The sequence below is a fragment of the Panthera pardus genome, unplaced genomic scaffold (assembly GCF_024362965.1).
Source record: "Panthera pardus isolate Hobbes unplaced genomic scaffold, ASM2436296v1 HiC_scaffold_22, whole genome shotgun sequence".
Classification (NCBI taxonomy): Eukaryota; Metazoa; Chordata; class Mammalia; order Carnivora; family Felidae; genus Panthera; species Panthera pardus.
In genome coordinates this window covers 4,159,804-4,180,637 of record NW_026526788.1, presented here as the reverse complement: position 1 = coordinate 4,180,637, position 20,834 = coordinate 4,159,804, and the positions used below count along the sequence as shown (strand labels likewise).

The 20,834-nt window shown below is 43.4% G+C and overlaps 1 protein-coding gene across 4 annotated transcripts in view; it reads left to right on the top strand.

The window, feature by feature from the left end:
- Positions 1–20,834, top strand: part of PCNX2 (pecanex 2) — a 299,669-nt gene that overhangs the window by 56,894 nt on the left and 221,941 nt on the right. For all 4 annotated transcript variants that reach the window (XM_019418990.2, XM_019418991.2, XM_019418992.2 and 1 more), the window contains exons 9-10: positions 3,666–3,801; positions 16,460–16,605. In XM_019418990.2, coding sequence (XP_019274535.2) covers positions 3,666–3,801; positions 16,460–16,605 — 282 coding nt within the window. The remainder of the gene's footprint in view (positions 1–3,665; positions 3,802–16,459; positions 16,606–20,834) is intronic.

The following is a 20,834-nucleotide window of genomic DNA, read 5'->3' as shown; positions in this document are numbered from 1 at the left end:
GGAAGACTTCTGTCCGCTCCGTGATTTTTGTGACATCGCGGCCTCTTTGGTTCTTGATCGGGAAGCTGGTGCACATCCATCATGACTACGACATCAGGACCCCAGAGAACAACATTTAAGCAAGGGGAGAAATCTCTTCCAGTTGAGCAGTGCCGACTGTAACATTTAATCATCTCTTCCTGGCCAGGTCGGAAGCCTGTATACATGTGTGATACAGGTTTTCTGGTGAGGCCACACCGGTCATAAAGCTAGGACAAGGATCTTTTTTAATATCATCATGCTTTGTTTAGAATACTCAACTTTTATGAAAGAAGTTAATGAAGAGGGAACTTTATAAGCTGTTGGAGTCTGTTTTTTTTTTATATAGAATAAAGAGGATTGAGTGTGAGTTGAGGGCAAGACACTCTTCCCCCATTCATGCTAACAGAAACAATTGGAGGTAATGTTATTTGTATGAAATGCATAGGGGTCATGTTGCTGTTTCATATGAGAATAAACAAAGTCGGGTCCCATATCCATAGAAGGAAATAAATAAGGTATGGTTAAGTGTCTAATACATGGGAGACATCATTTAGTGGTTTACATATCTAATCTGATTTGATTCTCACAACCCCTGTGCAGGAGATATCTTCCCTATTTTCTAGGTGAGGATTGGAGATAGGACGACAAAGGCTTGTAGTCACAGATAGTAATTAGTAGAGCAATAATCCAAGCCTCGTTCCGCTTAATTCTAGAACTTATCCAAAAGATTTTTGAAAAGAAAACCAAACCCTAGATTTTAACATGAGATTTTTCAAATGGCTTCAATAAAAAAAAAAAATAATGTTATTTATTGTTATTATTACTTTACTGCCGGAAACATGCTAAGTAATCTGCAGATATTAAGCTGAGGTGTGTTGACCCTTCCTTTGTATCATGTTTCCTGGCACGAAGCAGGAGCAACGGGAGGCTGGCTCTAACAGCCAGTCCTTAGTTCATTTCAGTTGGCAATAGAGGGCGCTGTTCACTTTCTAAGATTTTCTCAAAGAAGCACACCTGTCCATCCGGCTCCTGCCTGTTTACAGTCATCACTTACATTATTGACAGCGCAATCAGATTAATCTTTTGATTTTTGTGAAGTTCTGGCACTTGCCAGAGTCTGCTTGCATTTGCTGAGATTTAGATTTCCCCAAATTTGTACGAGCGAGGCACTCTCGATCCTATTGCGTTCGGCTATGCAACAACACGATTACAGGACGCAGTGGTTTCTGTACGAAGCAAGAAAGTCTGAGCGCACGTTGCCTTTATAAATCTAACTGCTTTTTTTCTTTTTTCTGTTAGTTAAAAGATGTTACAGCACTACCCCAGACAGGAAGCACAAGCACAGTGTGTGCAACAGTCATCCAAATAATGGAAGGATAGGATTTTTAAGTTTGAAGCTCCATGTACTTCGTGCTTTGCTCCTTCACTCCTGACTTTAACATACGGCGTTTCCTGAATGGTTCTTTATCAGAGTGCCTCTACTGAACGCACCACCAAGTAGTCATAAATGATGTCTGAAAATGTAGAGAGATGTGCGTGTATGTATGTACAGTGGAACTATTTTATTTATTTTTAAAATATTTTTAAGGTTCTTTATTGTTTAAAAATTTTTTTTTTAATGTTTATTTATTTTTGAGACAGAGAGAGACAGAGCATGAACAGCGGAGGGTCAGAGAGAGAGGGAGACACAGAATCAGAAGCAGGCTCCAGGCTCCGAGCTGTCAGCACAGAGCCTGACGTGGGGCTCGAACTCACAGACCGTGAGATCATGACCTGAGCCAAAGTCGGACGCTTAACCGACTGAGCCACCCAGGCGCCCCATAAGGTTCTTTATTTTGAGAGAGAGAGAGAGAGAGCATGAACAGGAGAGAAGCAGAGAGAGAGGGAGAGAATCCCAAGCAGGCTCCACACTGTCAGCTGTCTCGAACTCACGAACCATGAGATCATGACCTGAGCTGAAATCAAGAGTCAGACACTTAACCGACTGAGCCACCCAGGCGCCCTTGGTGGAACTATTTTAAATGCTCTTCCGATAGAATAAGTATTTATGTGTTTATGAATGCAGTAGTAGGGACTACTAAGGGAAAAGAAGGGCCCACAAACTCGCCAGAGAGTTTATAATGAAATGTGAGGCTAGAAATCTGAAAGGCATCACGTTAGTGCAGCGTCTGCATTCTTGAGGCAGTTTGGACTGCGAGTTCCATAAGACCCCAGATCACAGCGGATTAGACAGGAAGTCCAAAGTCCTGATCAGTGCAGGTTTGGTCAGTGCAGTGATTCGATGTCATCATCGAGAAACGAGTTTCTTTCCGTCTCTCAGCTTTGCTGTCCTCAGGCTCATCCCCCGTGATGACGCTTTGGCTGCTGCAGCCCCGAAGTTTTCTTGTTACCTTTTAAGAAGTAGAGAAACTTGTGCCGAGTTCCCTGATACCCTCAGCCGTGTCCCCTTTGCTCCACGGTAGCCTCTGAGAATATGTTCTTGGGGCGCCTGGGTGGCCCAGTCGGTTAAGCGTCTGACTTGTGATTTCGGCTCAGGTCACGATCTCACAGTTTATGAGTTTGCCCGACATCGCCCCCCTGTCAGGGCAGAGCCTACTTGGGGATTCTCTCTCTCTCTCTCTCTCCCTGTCTCTGCCCTTCCTGTGTACTTTCACCTTATCTCTCTCTCAAAATAATTAATAAATTTTAAAACTTAAAAAAAAGTATATGTATAAAAATAGAATGTGTTCTTCCTTCTTCCTTCCCAAAGCAAGGCACTGACTGGGGTGAATGGGGTTTCAGTGATCGGCGTATTACCCCTGGGGCTAGGGAGGGACCCGGTCTCTCTTCTGAAGCCATGGTCTTGGATGAGTGAATAAATGGAGCTCTGTGAGCAGAATTCCGTCAGAAATGACTGTGGGGTGGGCAGTCAGCATTGTCTCCTCAGTTTTCGGCACCCTGCTAGAAAAGCGGATGGAAAAATACGTCCCAGTTTGTGCTTTCTGAGCCAAAGGAAAGATGCCAGGCTTGAGATTTACGAAAGACTTCTTTAAATTTACGTCTTGTCAACCCAGACGTGATTAAAGACGATAAGACTCTTTAATGTAGATTATAGCTATTCTAGTAGTGTCCTCTTTTCCAATTACGGAGGCATTTCTTGCACCTGACGCGCACTTTCTTTGCTCTGGGTGGGGTGGGAGGTGAGGGGATGCGGAGTGTTAGGGGTTGGAGGAGGTAGCAGAGACGGCAGGTTGTCCGTGTTCCTTCCTGATTGCTGTCTTTGGAATTATCCAGACCGCCACTTACTGTTTTCACAAAATATGAAGGCAGAAACTATTGCTACCCCCTGCCCATCTATCGGATGCGTAGAAAATTAAGGTTGGCATCTCTTAGAACACCAGGCATCTACCTGCCTACCCCATGGCACGCGGCAGATCTGGACAGCCTGAGTAATTTGCATGTGTGCAAGATGATTGCCCTTCTGCCCGAAGAGAGCATTGCATATACAAAATCCCAGCCCTGAACTGCGCATGCAAATCTGTAAAGGTTGTAAAGGCTTATCGGCTACCTGCCCTGGGGACCCCTGGTGTCCTCGTGTTCGGGTATAATAACAGATGACTTCCACACGTCCAGGTGACCAGAGCTTTTCTTTTGCCCCTCCTCAGAGACATACAGATCAGCTCCTCCAGTACCACGACTTCTGAGAGTCAGGACCCTTCTTCCGGGGACCCTGCGGTCAGTGCGCTTCAACAACAGCTGTTGCTAATGGTGGCTCGGAGGACCCAATCGGAAACCCCGCGGGTACGTTCCAGCCTCCCTGTTTGCGAAGGTTCCAGAAGCAGGGATCTTGAAACCTGTTTCGTGGTCCGATTACCTAATGGAATTAGTCGGGTCTTGTCCTGAATTTTCCATTGCTAGGTTGTGGGTATATCGCTGCATGGTAGTCTATTGAGCGAACGTGGGAAAAAAGCCATTTAAATAACAGGTATCCTTCGCTGACACGAACAGAATTGCCATTGCCTTAATGCTCTTCTAAGTGCATTAGAAATTCATATACCTTGATCTTTGGTTGCCAGGATGCACAGACCCCACAAGGGCTTACTTGGTTAGGATGCCTTTTTCTCACCGTAGTTGGAAAACACCTGGATTTTTATTAATTTATGACGGCCTCTTATTAAACATTCAGAGATCCTTAAAGAGAAACTTGACTTGAAGAGAGACTCTATTCTTAGAGCAAATGGCATTATCATCCAGGGGCTGAAAAGACGAAGCCTTCAGTTATCTTACCAAGGGGCAACTTACTAATGTTCATTCGCTTATCTGGTGCACCTTGAGTATGACTCTGGGAGAGGCAGAGCAAAGACTTCACAGCAAAAATCACACGGGAGGTGAGACGTACCACCGGACGTAAACCGAGAGCTACAGATTCAAGCAGGGCATTTCAGACAGAGAGGCTGGCGAAGGCTCCTTAGGAAGAAGGGACACCCGGGCCAGACCTTGAAGGAGAGTGACTTTCCATTGGTACAGGCTGCTGGCAAGTTAGTGGACCCTCCTGGCAATGTTTTGATGTCTCGTAGACAACCTCACCCGTGAAAAAATAATACCATTTTGTATTTGTTTTCCTCATTGCTTAACTAAAGTTTTCCAAAAAGATGCTTGATAACACAGCGGGTTGAAATCGGTCAGGCGTGTGGGGAACAAAAGGTCACGTTATGTTGTCACTGACCTCACACTGCTCTGGAGTCCTTATTCCTGCTGCCTGGGTAGGGAGGACTGAGAGGTGCCAAGCAAGTAGAATGAGCCCTTCCAGGCGCCTGGGTGGCTCAATCAGTTAAACACCGACTCTCGATTTTGGCTGGGGTTGTGATCGCACAGTTCGGGAGTTCAAGCCCCACATCAGGCTCTGTGCTGACAGCAAGGATACTGGTTGGGATTCTCTCTCTCTCCCTCTCTCTTTGCCCGTCCCCTGTTCACTCTCTCCCTCTCTCTCAAAATAAGTAAATAAAATGAAAAAAAAAAAAAGAATCAGCCCTTCTGGGCTTGAAGGAGTTTCTGTGGGAACAAGCATTCAGCTAATTCAAAACCTCAGTCTTCAGGGACTTCTTCCCTTCTGTGTATTCAGTCTCACCTCTGTCTCCTCCTTTCCAGGGCTTCTGGGTACAGGAAGGAGTTTTCCTGGCCCCCAGGAGGCCGGTGGAGGTGAGAGTCACGTCTGGTCATGGCTCAGATGCCTGGCCCCGTCCTGGTCACCAGGTGTGCCGGTGGTACCTATGGGGAATGGCGGCTCCTGCCCAGTTAGGATGTGGTACTGGGGTCTGCGGACCCTGCCGTGAGCCCCCAGCTCTGGGCCTGGGCTTTGGTTGCATTCTCTCTGCTCTGTGCTCAGCCCCCCACAGTTACCAGACTAGTTTCCACCACAGGCTAAAGTACGTTGGGGGGCCCCGCGGAATGTGGGTTTTCTCTGAGAAACTTCCGCTTTCCCTGACACAGACCTGGGGACGCTCCAGTGCCCTGCCTCTAGAATGTCAGTGCTGTATCTCCAAGGAGAGGGAGTTATAGTTATATGAAAACATCCACATGGGGGCGCCTGGGTGGCTCAATTGGTTAAGCGTCTGACTCTTGGTTTCAGCGCAGGTCACGATCTCACGGTTCATGGGTTTGAGCCCCACATCGAGCTCCACACTGGCAGTGCGGAGCCTGCTTGGGATTCTCTCTCTCCCTCTCTCTCTGCCTGTCCCCCACCCAGTGGTCTTGCTCTCAAAATAAACTTAAAAAAAAAATCCACATAGTTTGGGAAGAAGTGAATGTCATTTGTTGCATGGATAGTGGAGCCCCAGGGAAACTAGGAACTTTGGATTATCAGAAATGCAAACCCACTGATTTGATATCTCAAAAACAGCGCAGGTAGAGCAGAAACTGGGAAATAACTGACTATTACATAGATAAATCAGAAAGAGTCACACTGTTCTTTACATTTAAAATTCTCTAAGTGGCGTGATTATGTATATGAGTGTATAAAAAGCTGAATTATATTTAGTGTTCCATTGTTAATTACTTAACCAAATTCAGTGGCAAACTTCAGTCATTTTAACTTTTAACATTTTAAGTAAAATGTAAAAACTTTAAAGTTTTACTATATGGTGGTAGAGAAGTGGAAAAATGAAGATTGCTATCCAGGCTCATATTTAGATGCTGAGGAAATATTTACAAAGGTCTCCTATCAGAAACGATTTTTCACTTCTACTGCTTAGTTTTCTAAATTTAATTGATGCCACCAATTAGGTTTTGGCCACAAATGAAAAATTAAGTCCGTTCCCTGCTCATTCTCCCAAACACATGTAGTGAAGGGTTACGCTCTATCAGCTCTGTGCCAGGGGCAGGTGCATAGGGGCGAAAAGACTCAGCCCCTGCCTTCGAGGAGTTTAGACACTGGTCAACCGGTTCAGCTACGCATGGTAGAGGTTATGGTCAGGACCGACTCAGGGGCTGTGGACCCAGGTCGGGACGCAGGAGACTAGGGAGGCTTCCTTGGTGAGGTCACAGCTCAGCTGAGATGCAGAGGAAAAGGTGAAGCGGGGCAGACAAGGCCGGGACAAAGGCTCGGCTGGAAAGCAGGTGTGCTCGTGGTCCTGGCTCAGAGGCATCGAGGCAACGACATGAGGAGTTGTGCTTAGACAAGTGCAGCAAGAATAAGCAGGAAACAGGGCTCTGAAGATGAGACTATTTAGTGACTTCCCCTGCCCCATCTGCCCTCCCTCTGTCCTTCTCACTTGGCTGCTCGGTGCTCAAGAGCAACTTGTGTACTGGGAGCCCCCTCCCCCGCAACCTTATGCAAATTCCTCTCATTCCAATAAGAGACCTTTTCTACAGGCTCCAGGGGTGGCCAGGAGCTGGGCCCACACCAGAGAAAAGACTCTGGAGCTCTTCCCTGGCACAAATAGAATTGATGAGGTAGCCCTGCAAGGGGAGTTCTCAGGACTGGCCAGCTTCTTTCTGTATGAGGCAGGCCAGGGGAACGGGTTCTGTTCCATCACCCTGGCTGCAGGGCTTAGCTCCTGAGCACAAAGAGAAGGACCAAGCTTGGGGCACATGGGGAGCTGGTGAACTCTCCTCTGTGCTCTAGATTAGCACTGAGGGGCTGTGAGTGTTCTCAGTCACAGCCTCTCATGCATCCATGGTGTAAACTGGTACTTCTCTGTGCTTCAGTTTATCCATTATGTATTTCTAAGCACATCGGGAACAGTCTATAGATGCGTTACCATGACTTGAAAATTTTGCATTGTTCCGTTACGTTATATAAGTATTTGAGGCATCAGCATGTAAACATCTTTATTACACTGCTGGTTGAGAGCAAGCCCAGGCCACTGGTAGACAGTGTTAGATCCTTGGGAGTATAGCGTTTTCTGCTTCTTTTTATCTTTACTTGGATCTGGCTTCAAACCCGTTCGCCCTGCCCCACATTAAGAAATGAGCTAGTATCGGGGCGCCTGGGTGGCTCAGTCGGTTGAACGTCCGACTTCGGCTCAGGTCATGATCTCACGGTCCGTGAGTTCGAGCCCCGCGTCGGGCTCTGTGCTGACAGCTCAGAGCCTGGAGCCCGTTTCAGATTCTGTGTCTCCCTCTCTCTGACCCTCCCCCGTTCATGCTCTCTCTCTCTCTCTCTCTGTCTCAAAAATGAATAAAATGTTAAAAAAATTAAAAAAAAATGAGCTAGTATTGTATATGAGAGTACTCTGTAAACTGAGGCTTTGTGGAAGTCTATAGGATTGGCATCATCATCATTATTATTACCAGGGGTAGCATGAGAGCCGTATTTCATTGGTCCTAAACTGATCAGGGAACGTTGCAAAGATGCCTGCAGCACTGGATCTGGGGGACGGGCGCTCGAGGTTAACATAAATGTAGCATTGCCATCACAGTTTGCTATCATTAAAGGATTAATGAAAATGGAAACTTTCACCTTTTACCCTATATACCACTTGTATTTTTTCCCCACAATGATGTGCTCTCGAATTGCTATTTTTTAAAATTTAAAACATCTCCAAAAGGTAAAAACATATTCCTAGATGTCTAATTTGCATGAAGTGCTATATATAATATTTTATAAACAATCCTGTCTACAAGAATATTGACATTTCCTAGCAGATGAGACGGACGAGACGCCAATTATAATACCTTAACATAGTCACCGATCAGCTTACATATTCATTTATTTGCAAGTGTATTTTGACTTAAGAGATGAATATTTGCATACTCCTCATGTATCATGTTCAGAAGTTTATTTTTTTTTTCTTCAAATGTAAGAATATACATGATTCGTTATGATTCCTGGAATTTTGGCTGCTAAAAAGAGCCACTGTTATAATAGTATCCCGTGTGTGTTTTATACTTTTTTGTCCCTCGAAGTGTTGTTCATATCTAGATTTGACCAGCATTCCATCAGCAGATTAGGAACACTAGGTATGCACAGGGCACGCGTTTGGTACCTCAGTACATCTCACATTTGGGATCACATTATCTTTGTAGGACACCTTGGAGGTTAGGTAATATTTAACCTTGGATTTGCCATAGGTGGAAACCAGTGCAGAAGGTCCTGGTATTTGGGGTGTTGGCTGCACCCCTCCCAGCCCAGCACTCCTTTCCCTTGTCCCTTGGTCACTACTGGGATTTCGAGTTCTGTCCACCCCCTCCCCAGCAGCCTCTGCCACGATTTCTGCTAAGCCCACCTGTGCCACCAGAGTCCCTTTCCGCTTCCCAGCGCTGGGTGTGACGGCTCTTAGGAAGGGCACTTGGTGTCTCACAGGACTAACTTCCTGTGGATCTTCTTCTTTCCTCCACCACCTTCAGGAGCTGTCATGACACTTCCGCCCTTCAGAGGAGGCCTCCGGTTTAAATTCACCCGTGTCTGTTCTGACGTCGACATGTAGACCCGGTCACTTACTCTCCTCCACGTAACACGCCCTCATTTATATTTTAGCTTTTATTAAGCACAGTTCATGCTCGAGGTCATAAATCTCACTCTAAAATTCCTTTAAATAACAAATTATTTGACATCCGTTATTACCCATCTTAATTATTTTTGTCAGTGTCCCTTTTCCGATGGCTTCCTCTTCAAATTGGTGTTTTTAATTCGTTTCTTCACGATTGGACTCAGACGTGTCGTCTCTTGAAGTGTTTTGCTGTCCAGATGGCTTTCACCTTACCAAGTGAGCTCTGCCTGAGCTATGGATTCCCCTGGCTTCCCCTAAGTGAGATTGCAGAAAGAAACCAGGCTTTTGCCTCTCACGGTTCTCTTCCTAGAGTACGATGTTGGGGGAAGTGATCTGACCTCTCAGAGCCTCAGTTTCTCACATTTTAAATAGGGATAATAACACCTATGTGGAGAATTTCTTATAAGGTTTTGATGATTAGAGATAATATATGGCAAAATTATGCCATATAATCAGTGGCAATGATTAACATCATAAAAATTCTTAATAATTATACGGAACTCTTGAAGGTGCCGTTATTTTAAGTTATTTATTTATTTATTTATTTTGAGAAAGAGAGAGGGAGAGAGAGAGAGAGAGAGAGAGAGGGAGAGAGGGAGAGACTGGGAGAGGGGCAGAGAGAAGGAGAGAGAGAGAATCCCAAGCAGGTTCTGTATTGTTGGCACAGGGCCTGAGGTGGGGCCCAGTCCCACAAACCATGAAATCATGACCTGAGCTGAAATTAAGTGTCAGATGCTTAACCAAGCTGAGCCACTCAGGTGCCCCAGAAGATGAAATTATTTGAACAGTAGAACTTTTCAGGTGTCTTGGGGGAGAGGGGTAGACCTTTACATTCTTAAATATTTTAATATTACCAAAAATTATTTCTGGAATGTATTATATACATACTTGCCTACCTTCTTCAGCTGAGTATGCTAATCATCACTTAAGTTGCTCTTGATAATTCAGACTCATGAAGGGAGCCTTGACTTAAATACAGATCCATATGGGGAGGGTGAGCAGTGCACTTACCTTGCTTCTCCAAAAGGGCTTGTGTTCCACTTATGCCCCGCCCTCCCTGTTTTTGATAATTTCTTTTTTGAAATAGTACGATAAACCTTGCTTGCCTGATCTCCCGGGAAATGTGACATGGTGGTTCTTTGGCAAGGCTTAATTGATGAATCAGAGCCAGAAATAGCGTTTTGGCCAGTGCGTCTGTGCCTTCCCATAAATCAGAGACGTGGAACGCCTTCTCCGTCTCCATTGTGAGTCCTACCCCAGCCAGTCCCGTCATTGCTGATGCTGTCCGGGAGCTCTGCCCTAGACCCCCTCACTCCATACTCTCTGCAGCATTATCCATCTTACACCCTCCCATGCCTCACTTCTCGCTCTTTTTCTAAATATCTAGACATAGAGACGTTTCTCCTTGTGTGTGTCACCATGTTCTCATGGCTGGTTTGCTTGTCCGCTCCCTGGGGAGTTGTTTAACCCCTTTAAGCTAGCCACTCTGTCTTGTTATCCTTTGAATTCTCAGCGTGTATTACATATAGGATCCAGCCTCTATAATCCGTACAATAAGTATTTGTTGGATGAGAGAATAAATGAATGATTGAAATGATGAGAGAAATTTGAATTTGAAATTTGTACCAGAAAACAGGCTGAGAATAATTGCTCTAATCCACTGAAGAGTTTAGCTCTGAGGTTCCTTGGTATCTAAGGCAAAAAATGAAATTCCATGAAGCTTAGTTTCTCATAAAGGAAGTTGTTATGGGCTGATTTGTACCTCAGAACATGACTGTTTGGGGAGATAGGCTATTTAAAGAAGTAATTAAGTTAAAATGAGGTCATTAGGGTCAAGCCCTAATCCAATATGGCTGGTATCCATTTTTTTTTAAGTTTATTTATTTATTTTGAGAGAGACAGAGCACACAAGTTGACGGGGGGCGGGGGGGGGCGGGCGGGGGGTGCAGAGAGAGAGCGAGAGAATCCCAAGCAGGCTGCGTACTGCCAGCCCAGAGTCCAATGTGGGACTCAAACCCACGAACCCTGAGATCATGACCTGAGGCAAAGTCAAGAGCCAGACGCTTAACTGACTGAGCCACCCAGGCGCCCCAGGCAGTATCCTTCTAAGCAGAGAGGATCAGGATGCAGCTACACTTGGAGGAAAGACCATGTAAAGACACAGAGAGAAGACGGCCATTAATAAGCAAAGGAGAAAGGCCTCAGGAGAAACCAATCCTCGATCACAGACTTCCAGCCTTCAGAACATCTCCGTTGTTTCAGCCACCCAGTCTGTGGCACTTCGTTATAGCCACCCTAGCGAACTAACATAGAAGCCAAATCATTTTTTCTTTGCATTAACTTCTGAGATTCTTTTAAACAAGGATTTTTATTTAAGCAGCAATGAATAGCACAATATGCCAGAATCTTTAATAACTTCTGCAAAAGGTAGACATAATCGTCATGTGATTTCTTTTATACTGACCTTCCCTAACAGCAAAGCGTATATAATATTAAACCCCAACTTAAGGACAGTATTTTTCTTATAATTCAGAAAAATGCTATCCTCTGTGCTGCTGCTTGCCCTTGACCTGTTTCCCCATTGTACGTGAATTCCCAGACCACAAAACAGTAAACTTTGGTAACCCTGTGCACATATTTCTTACTGGATTTTTTTGTCCATGGAGCATAAAGGAAAAGGATGCCCTTTGTTGGGGGAGGTTTACTGTAAAGCACAAATCCATTGTCATCAACAGAAGAAGCTCTTCCTGCTGACATGACACCAGGCAGTTTCCACTAAGGTCTCTCTCATGTTGGAATAGAATCCCAGACACAAGCAGCAACTACAGTCTCCACTTTCCTGTAATAGTACAGCCAATCCGTCCTGTATGCGGCCACCCTGTATACTGCCTTCATGATGGACCAGCTGTCCCTGGCAGGGCCTTTTGAATTAATATTTTATGATCTGAATAACTTCATGTTCCATAGCTGAGTCAGTGAATTAGCATCTGGGAACAAAGAGGTGGTAAAATTGGCCTCCTCGGAGAGCTCTGCTGTGGGCTCCAGTGAAGCAGGTGCACTGCCCATATGCGTGCCAGGCACTTTGACACCAGTGACTTTCACTGAATTAGGAAAAAAAATCGGCCCAAGTATAACCTTCTACTTTATAACTCAAGGAGAAATGTGTGCAACCTTTCAATAGCAGCTCCCCCTCCAAGGCTGTCTTCTTTACTGTCCTCATCCCTTTCCTGGTCTCGGCCCTTCTTACCAGTCTCCTGTGTCTTATGGGAGTCAGCCTACAGGAAATTACAGCCTATCTTAAATCCTGTTTGGAAGAATACAGAGCCAAAGCAAACAAATAAAAGTACAGATTAGAATGAGCTAGGACTTTCACTTCTGGGTATATATCCAAAAGAATTAAAGCAGGGACTCAAACAGATATTTCCACGCCCATGCTCATAGCAGCATTCTTACCAATAGCCAGGGGGTGGAAGCGACCCAAGTGTCCATCGACAGATGAACGCATAAACAAAATGTGGTACATCCTTACAATGGAATACTCAACCTTAAAGAGGGAGGAAGTCTGACACAGGCTACAACATAGATGAACCTTGAGGACATTATACTAAATGAAATAAGCCAATCACAAAAGGACAAATACTGTATGATTCCACTTACTGGCGGTACCTACAGTAGTCAAAAACATAGAAAGCAGGAAGGTGGTTATCGGGCTGGGCGCAGAATGGGGAGTCAGTATTTAATGGAGATGGAGTTTCAGTTTGGGAAGATGAAAAAGTTCTAGAGATCTGTTGTATAACAATATGGATATCGTTAATACTACTGAATGGTACACTTACAAATGGTTAAGATGGTAAATTCTGTGTTGTTGCTTTTTTGTTTTTAAGCACAATTGCAAAAAAAACAAAAACAAAAACAGGCTAGAAATAGAAGATCTACAGGGAACTGGGGTGTCCAGAAAAGTCTTCCTGAAAAGCAATGGCCAACAGCAAAGGAGATCGATGGGGGCTTTGTCTTTAATGGCCTCTGCACAGAGAATGGCAAACAGCACGATGTGGCAAGTCTAACAGGAGCCTCTCCACTTAATCTGGGACTCCAAGAAGCCACATCCTACTCTTAGGACTAACTAAACACACTCTGTCAACACCATCCCCACTAAGGGGACTGCATAGAAAGCTGCCTGCCTCAAACTTTGGTGTGGGTTTGCAGCCCTTTTTCATCCTGGATCACATGGCTGATCCAAACACCTCACACAAAGAGTTTATGTTAAGATGGTGCCAGCTTGGTATTGCATTCTCGTGCCTAGCAGAAACAAAGGCGAATTTTAATCCTGAAGAGCACAGCTTTAATATTGCTGTCAAGGAATTCATTCAAATAAAGATCCAAGGAAAATACGATTAAGTGAAAAGTTATAAAATATATTAGAAAACATGAGACCATGAATAAGAGCCAGCAAAGTCAACAGAAAGCAGAAACACACTCTCAGTGGATTTAGAAGTTGTAATGATCAGATTCAGAATATGGATTAAGAATGTTTCACGTGTATAAAAGAAATAAAAGAAGGGATTGCAAATGTCAGAAGCAAAAGGCCACATAATGACCAAACAGATCTGAAAAAGCACCAGATACTAGAAATGACCCATATATAATAAAAATAAAACTTTAAGGGATTTAATGGGAGATTTGACACGTAAGATTTGAAACAATTATGTACGTGTAGCACTGAGAGATGAAGAGGTAAATAGGAAAGAAGGTTAAGAAGCGTGGAGGTCAGGGGCATCTGGGTGTCTCAGTCGGTTAAGCATCTGTCTCTTGATTTCAACTCAGGTCACGATCTTACCATTCGTGGGTTCGAGCTCCATGTCTGGCTCTGTGCTGACTGTGCAGAGCCTGCTTGGGATTCCTTCCCTCTCTCCCTTTCTCTCTGCCCCTCCCTTTTTCTCTCCTTCTCTCTCTCTCTCTCTCTAAATAAATAAACATTAAAAAAAAAAAAGAAATTTATAAAAAAAACAAAAAGAAAGAAGCATGGAGGTCAGGACAAGAAGGTTTACTGTTCTCCTTGTCAGAGTTCCAGAGGAGATGAAGGGAAGAGCAACAAAGCAAATATAATTTAAAATTTAAAGTTTAAGAGAACCCACAGATACAGGCATTAGTGCCTTGGCAAACTGGTGAGGAAGGGACAAACATTTTAGTAAATGGCGCTGTGACAATAGTGTTCTTTATGGGAAAGAAAACAGACCCTTATATCATGTACAGAAACCCCTGGTAGATGCATAACTTAAATGTGAAAGGCAAAGTATATAATTTTAAGTACAATTATATAATCAAATACCCTTATGACTCTGGGTAGAAAGGGATTTGATAAACAAGGTACCAAAAGTGCAAAACTTTTGTACTTTACAGGAAAAAATGGATAAATGAGATTTCACTTAAATTAAGAACACCTGTTTATCAGTAACACCGTAAGGAAAGTGAAAAGACAAGCCATAAACTGGGAAAATATCTGTAACACGCATGATTAATAAAGGTCTTGACCATATGGGTACATATATGCATATATACACACACATGCACACATAGACACATATAAGCTAATAAAAGACAAACAAGCAGCCAAAAACTAAAAGTGGATGAAGATGCTCAATTTCATTAATAATGAGGGAAATGCAAATTAGAATAAATTTGAAATATTTTATATGCCAGATTAGCAACAACTAAAAAGTACCCGATGCTCTCAAATGTTGGTGCGGATGGGGAGCGACACGATGTTTGTCTGCTGTTAGTGGGAGTACAGACTGATAGGATCACTTTAGAAATCTCATTTTTCCAAGGTGTTTTCTAGTAAATTGAACATTTCCATATCCAGTAATTGCATTTGTGCGCTTTCTGGAAGCGTCCATTTGCTTCCTAGTAAAGCTGAACGTGTGGTACAGCTGAACATTTGCATTCTTAGCAATTCCATTCCTAAGTGTATGTTAGGTGTCTGTTCTAAAGAAATCCTTGCACATATGTACCAGGAGACATTTCCAAAAATGTTCATAGCAGTGTAATAGTAAAAAAAATTTTTTTTGAAAAAAAATAAGACCCTAAATATCCAACAGTAAAGCAGATAAGTAAATTATGGCATGTCCGTATAATGCAATATTATTCAACTGTGAAAATAGATGCCACAGCTGTAAAACAGCATGGATCAGGCTCAGGAACATAATGTGCAATGGAAGGGAACAAAGGCGAGTTGCAGAAGCATACATAGGCTGTGGTTTCATATCCACGAGGTTCAAAAACATAAACAGTATAGAAGTTGTGGATGTAATAAGCAGAGTAAAACAGAAGAAAACAAAAGGAATGATAAACACCAAAGTCAGGACAGTGATGATCCCTGAAGGAATAGGGAAGGAGAGGTGTCCGCGGTGTGGCCCCCAGGGAACTTCTATGCTAGCGGTAATGCCCTTTTTGTTATACTGGGTGATAGCCACGCAGCTATTCACTCAATTGGGGTTCGTGGGTTTTTTTAATACTCTACATACATTTAAAAGATATGTGTTTGCATTGATTCAATATTGAATGAAACTATTCATTTTTAAAAAGCATGGTACCCTAGGGGCACCTGGGTGGCTCAATTGGCTAAGCATCTGACTCTTGATTTTGTGTCAGGTCATGATCTCATGGTTTCTGGGATTTAGTCCCATGTCGGGCCCTGGCATGCATTCAGCATCTGGTTTTGAGTCTGTGAGACAGTTGAATGTCTAAGAGGTGTCTTCTTACAGGCAATAGGCTGCCACAGACTGAGTCCACCGTATTCTTTTTTATTTTCCTATTCCCAACCTTGTGCCAGGCTCAGAAGAGTTACTCATTAAGTATGTTAGACGAATCAATGAAGAGGAATTTTCTTTTCAAAATTAAATTCTTCTCCACAAGATTAGAGCCAACCAGAAATGAATCTGGGCTTAAAACATTTTGAATCTGGAATTAAATTTTCCTGTTTCTATTTTATTGGTTTAGATTTTTTCTATAGATATTTCCGTTTTTTCTTATATCAGGCCTCACCAATGACCTACAAAATTGGCAATGAAAATTTTTTTACTCTTAGTAAAATTTAAATATTTATTCTGATGTTGCATTAAATAACATATCTTTAAAAAATTAATCCATTTAAGATCTTCAGTTAAATTCTGATCTTTTATGAGAACTATTTTCATGGCAGTTTCTTGGCCTTAATTAACATCAGTGTTTTGATGGGAGTAGCATAAATTTAATGGTATGTTATAATGGAATGGAAGTGTGTTGGTAAGAAAGACCCTTTTTGTTGATCATTATCTTTCTCTTAGAGTACCCTTTTTAATGAAATATGTTGGTTTACATTTCAGAATTTGAACATCTGCTTTCTATACTGTTTTATTATGAGGTACGTTTATGACAATAACATGTCAGTATGAAACCCTTTCTCTGTTGTTTCTTTTGGTATGTAAAAGCATCTGAGTCAGGATCTGGAAGACTCGTCATGTTCTTCAACACAAGGAAAATTTAACCGAGAGCAGTTTTACAAGTTTATCATTTTCCCTGGCAAGTGGATTAAAGTCTGGTATGATCGACTTACCTTGTTGGCGTTACTCGATCGGTAAGCCACTGAGCATGCAAACGTACGGAGAAGACACAATGGGGGCATAACAGGGCACTCACATGCTTATAAAAAAGAAATTGCCACTTGCTAAGGTTCTCTGGAACATTTTCAAGAGGTATGCCTTTTGTGCTGCAAACCCAAAGGCGAAGCCGTGAGATCTTGACCACTGGAGAAATTGTAATTTAGCAATTACAGTAGGAGATTAGAGAATTGGGGGAACACTGTTCAGATTTAAGGTCGGCTCTGGGGACAGTATTATGTGTTGGTCTATTCACGGTTTGCCACATTTTTGTAGGAGGGCTTAGGGTTCATGGGTAGTGTGGGACCTGGCTGACTGGATGCGGGCAGGGGGAGAGGAGGGCAGATGGAGCCCTGTGATTTCTAGCTTTTCTCCTCAACAGCTGAGGCTACTTCTCACTCTTGTCTGAGATACACTAAGTGGAACATTAACCTCTCCTTTAAACGCTTTACTCTTTCTCGTCTCTTCTTTCCATTGTTTGTGAAGATGAAACACAGGGTTGGAGATGCAGTCGCTGGGCGGGGAGGGAGAAGAGGGAGGGAGAAGGTCCAGTTAGTTAAAGCACGGTGGAGACGGGGCCGGGTTGGGAACTTCCCATATCCATCCCTGCCCCCGACCTCACGATATACAAAGGACGGGATTTTCATCTTCAGGGGCTGTGCAGTTCTGATGGGAGTGTTGGTTTGAAAATCGAAGATGGCTTGAGGCACCTGGGTGGCTCAGTCAGTTAAGCGTCTGACTTTGGCTCAGGTCGCCATCTCATGGTTTGTGAGTTCGAGCCCTGCATCAGGCTCTCTGCTGTCAGTGCAGAGCCCGCCTCGGATCCTCTGTCCCCTTCTCTCTGCTGCTCCTTTACTCTCTCTTTCTCTCTCAAAAATAAATAAACATTTAAAAAAGAAAAGAAGATTCAACATGCCTTTACTGACACTGTCATCAACAAATGTGGAGTTTCACAGTTAAATGCCAGCCAGTGGGGGCAGCGGGAAAGCTGATTGCCTGCCATCCTATGGTTGGTCCCTCAGTGACTGATTGTTATAGTAATGTCTTACTAAAAAACTATAGTCATGCAAAATTACAACAGTAAATTTCAGGACCCACAAGTCAGGGAATGGAGTTATAATGGTTTTTCTAACAACACTACGTCACCCCAGAGGCACACACTTAAGATGAACATTTCAAACATAACTGGAATCATCCAAAATAACACATCCTGTTAGATGAGTTAGTTTTAGGGGTTTTTTTGAAATATTAATTTCTTTTTCTGTTTAAAAGGAATTGCTGAAAGTTGGACCACCTCGTGTTAGCCCTTCATATTAAAAACAAATGTTTCTGTACATTTCTAGGTGTACATTATTTAAATGCACTCAGTGGCAACAGATTAACTGAAAATCTAATTAAAGTCTGGAAAAGGATGATGAGGATTATTACAGTTTTAAAAAGTTTACAGTTTTATAGTTTTAATCGCTTCTGTTGCAGTGGGTTTGAATTCAGTGTTAAGGGATTTGTAGAGACAGCATTACGTTCTTAGGCATGGGTCGCTCAGCTGGTACAGGGAGCCCCTGGGGATCAAGCCCCGTGCCACCACTTACTCGTGCTGTGATCTAAGGATGACTGTGAAACCTCCCTGTTCCTCAGCTTCCTGTCTGCTAAATGGGGATCACCTATATACAGGGAGATTATGAGGTTTAAATAAAATTAGCTATGGAAAGTGTCCTTTAAATATTAGCTGCTGTTGCTGTTATTATGACCTGGAATGTGGCCCAGAACCCAGAAAGAAGAAAAATAAATAAAAATAAAATAAAATTAGTGTAGCCAAAGTAGATGCTGTCAAGTCCAGACACATTTAGGCCCTTAATTCGTAGGGGAAATCATCCTGTTTTCAGAGCCCATATCAGCCTACTTTCAGGCATCTCCCAGCACACGTGGGGATCTGGTTTTCCAGTTCACGGTCAATTAAGAGGGGAGATCAGACGACATGAGGCCCGAACTGACAGCAAGGACAGAGGAAGAAAAGCCCAAACACTAACCTAGAAAAACCAAGCAGCTTGGGACCTTTGCAGGGAGAGTGCATTCCCCAAACAGGACCGTGGACCAGAATCACCTGGGAGCTTTGTGACAATACAGATTCTAGGAGTGAGAAGTCACCACTTCAGCATGGCCTTGAGTACAGTGTAGGGCTGTATTATGGCATCCCTCGCCAGCTCACCTTCTTTGTGAGGACAGTTATGATCTGAAAGGCCTGTTTAAGAAAGCAGGAACTTACACAATACATTTTTTATGATGATTGTAAAATTCCAAAAGGCATCAATAAATTACCTTTTGACATTCATTGGGGGACATTATATTTAAAATCCCCCATGGATTAATGAACTTGAGTTGCCAAATTAAAGTTTATAAGGAAGTTATGCATAATAAAAAACAAACCGTAAGGGTTGAGCAGGAAGTAGAAGAAATTGGTGAATTAAAAGCACTGAAATTGAGCTAATCATTGCTATAAACTCTCATAGCTTAAGGCTTTCTGCTTCATAATTTTCAACTTTACTCTGGAACTCAGGCTGATTTTCCTTGAAAATACTTCCTTATTCTCTGATTGTACCTTCACGGTTCCTGTGATTTCAACATCTCCTATTTGCTTTTGGTTTGGCATTCATTCTACTCAGGTGTTTTTGGACTTGTCCTTAATCTCCTTTATTTTCTCTTATACATTTTTTATTCTGCTATTACCCCATCATGCAAAACACATAGGTTTTATTTTCATTTCTCTAGTTACGATCTAAAATAAAATAAAAAGCTAAAATAAAAAGCTGCCCATCTGGGCATCATTTTATTCATTTTTTCATTAATTCAACAAATTTAGTAAAAGGAAAAACCACCCAAACCGCAGGCACCTGCTCCATGTGAGGCTCTGCACTGGGCACTGAGAACAGAGCAGTGAGTGGAACAGGTGTGGTTCCTACCCTCACGGGGCTTGTATTCTACTGCATGAGACAGGCTGAAATAGAGTGGAATAGGTGCCGTGAAGGACACACATAAAGGCCTGGGGTAGAGGAAAGTGGGGGACAAGGGACACCATGTCAGAACAGGTGGTTGCGGAAGTGTTTCCTGAGGAGGAAACATGCAAACCAAGATAGATATAAGGCGAGGAGGCAGCCCCGTAACAAGTAGGGGGAGAATCGTTCATGCTCTTCAAACAATCTCATTGTCAGTGTCGCCATCTTGAGAACACGCTCTCATCTCTCCCATCCTCGAAAGTCCTTTTGGCCCACTTTCCCGCCAACCACTGTCTGGTATCTCTGTGCTCTTTTGCAGCAAAACTCCGTGAAGAGCTGCCTGTGCTTGTTTGTCTTCTCTCTTCTCTCATTTTCTCATAAACCCATATGTTTGCTTCCCGACTCCAACACTGCACTTGTCAAGGTCACCGTTGACTTCACTGGTCAGTCATCATTTTACTAGACCCATTTACCACCTTTGACAGAGTCGATCCTCCTCCTTGGTATGCTTCCTCTCTTGGCTTCCAGGATCCAGCCCTCTCTTGGTTTTCCTTCTGCCTAGCTGGTTACTGCTTCACGGGACAGTCACCCGTGCAGGTAGCCTCTGCCTCCTGACCCCCTTGATTTTGGGTGCTTCACGGCCCTTGATCTCGGTCTCCTTTCTTTCTCTGTCTACCCTCTTTTCTTTAGTGATTGCATTTAGTCTCATGGCTTTAAATACCGCCGAGGTGCCAACAACTAAGATTTGGACCTACCTCCTGAATTGCAGACTTGTCTCTCCATCTACCAGCCTGACATCTCATGACCACAGTCCAAAACTGAGTTCTTTACCACTGCCCCGTCTCCCGTCTGCTCCACCAGCTGTCTTCCCCACCTCAGCTGACGACAACCCCATCCTTCTAATTTCTCAGGTTAAACATCTTGGAGTCAACCTTGTATCTTCTTTTCTTTTACACCCTCAGTCAGCCTCTCACAGGGAATCGTGTTCACTGTTTCTCCAGATGTATCTGCTACATCTTCCCACCTTTCATGTGACCACCCTTGTCTGAGCTACCTTTGTCTCTCATCAGGGCCACTGCAATAGCATCTCCTGCCTCTACCTGTTCTCCCTGTGCACTGTTTTTTTTTTTTTTTTTTTTTTTTTGAGTTTATTTATTTATTTGGAGAGAGATGGGGTGGAGAGGGGCAGAGAGGGAGAGAGAGAATCCCAAGCAGGC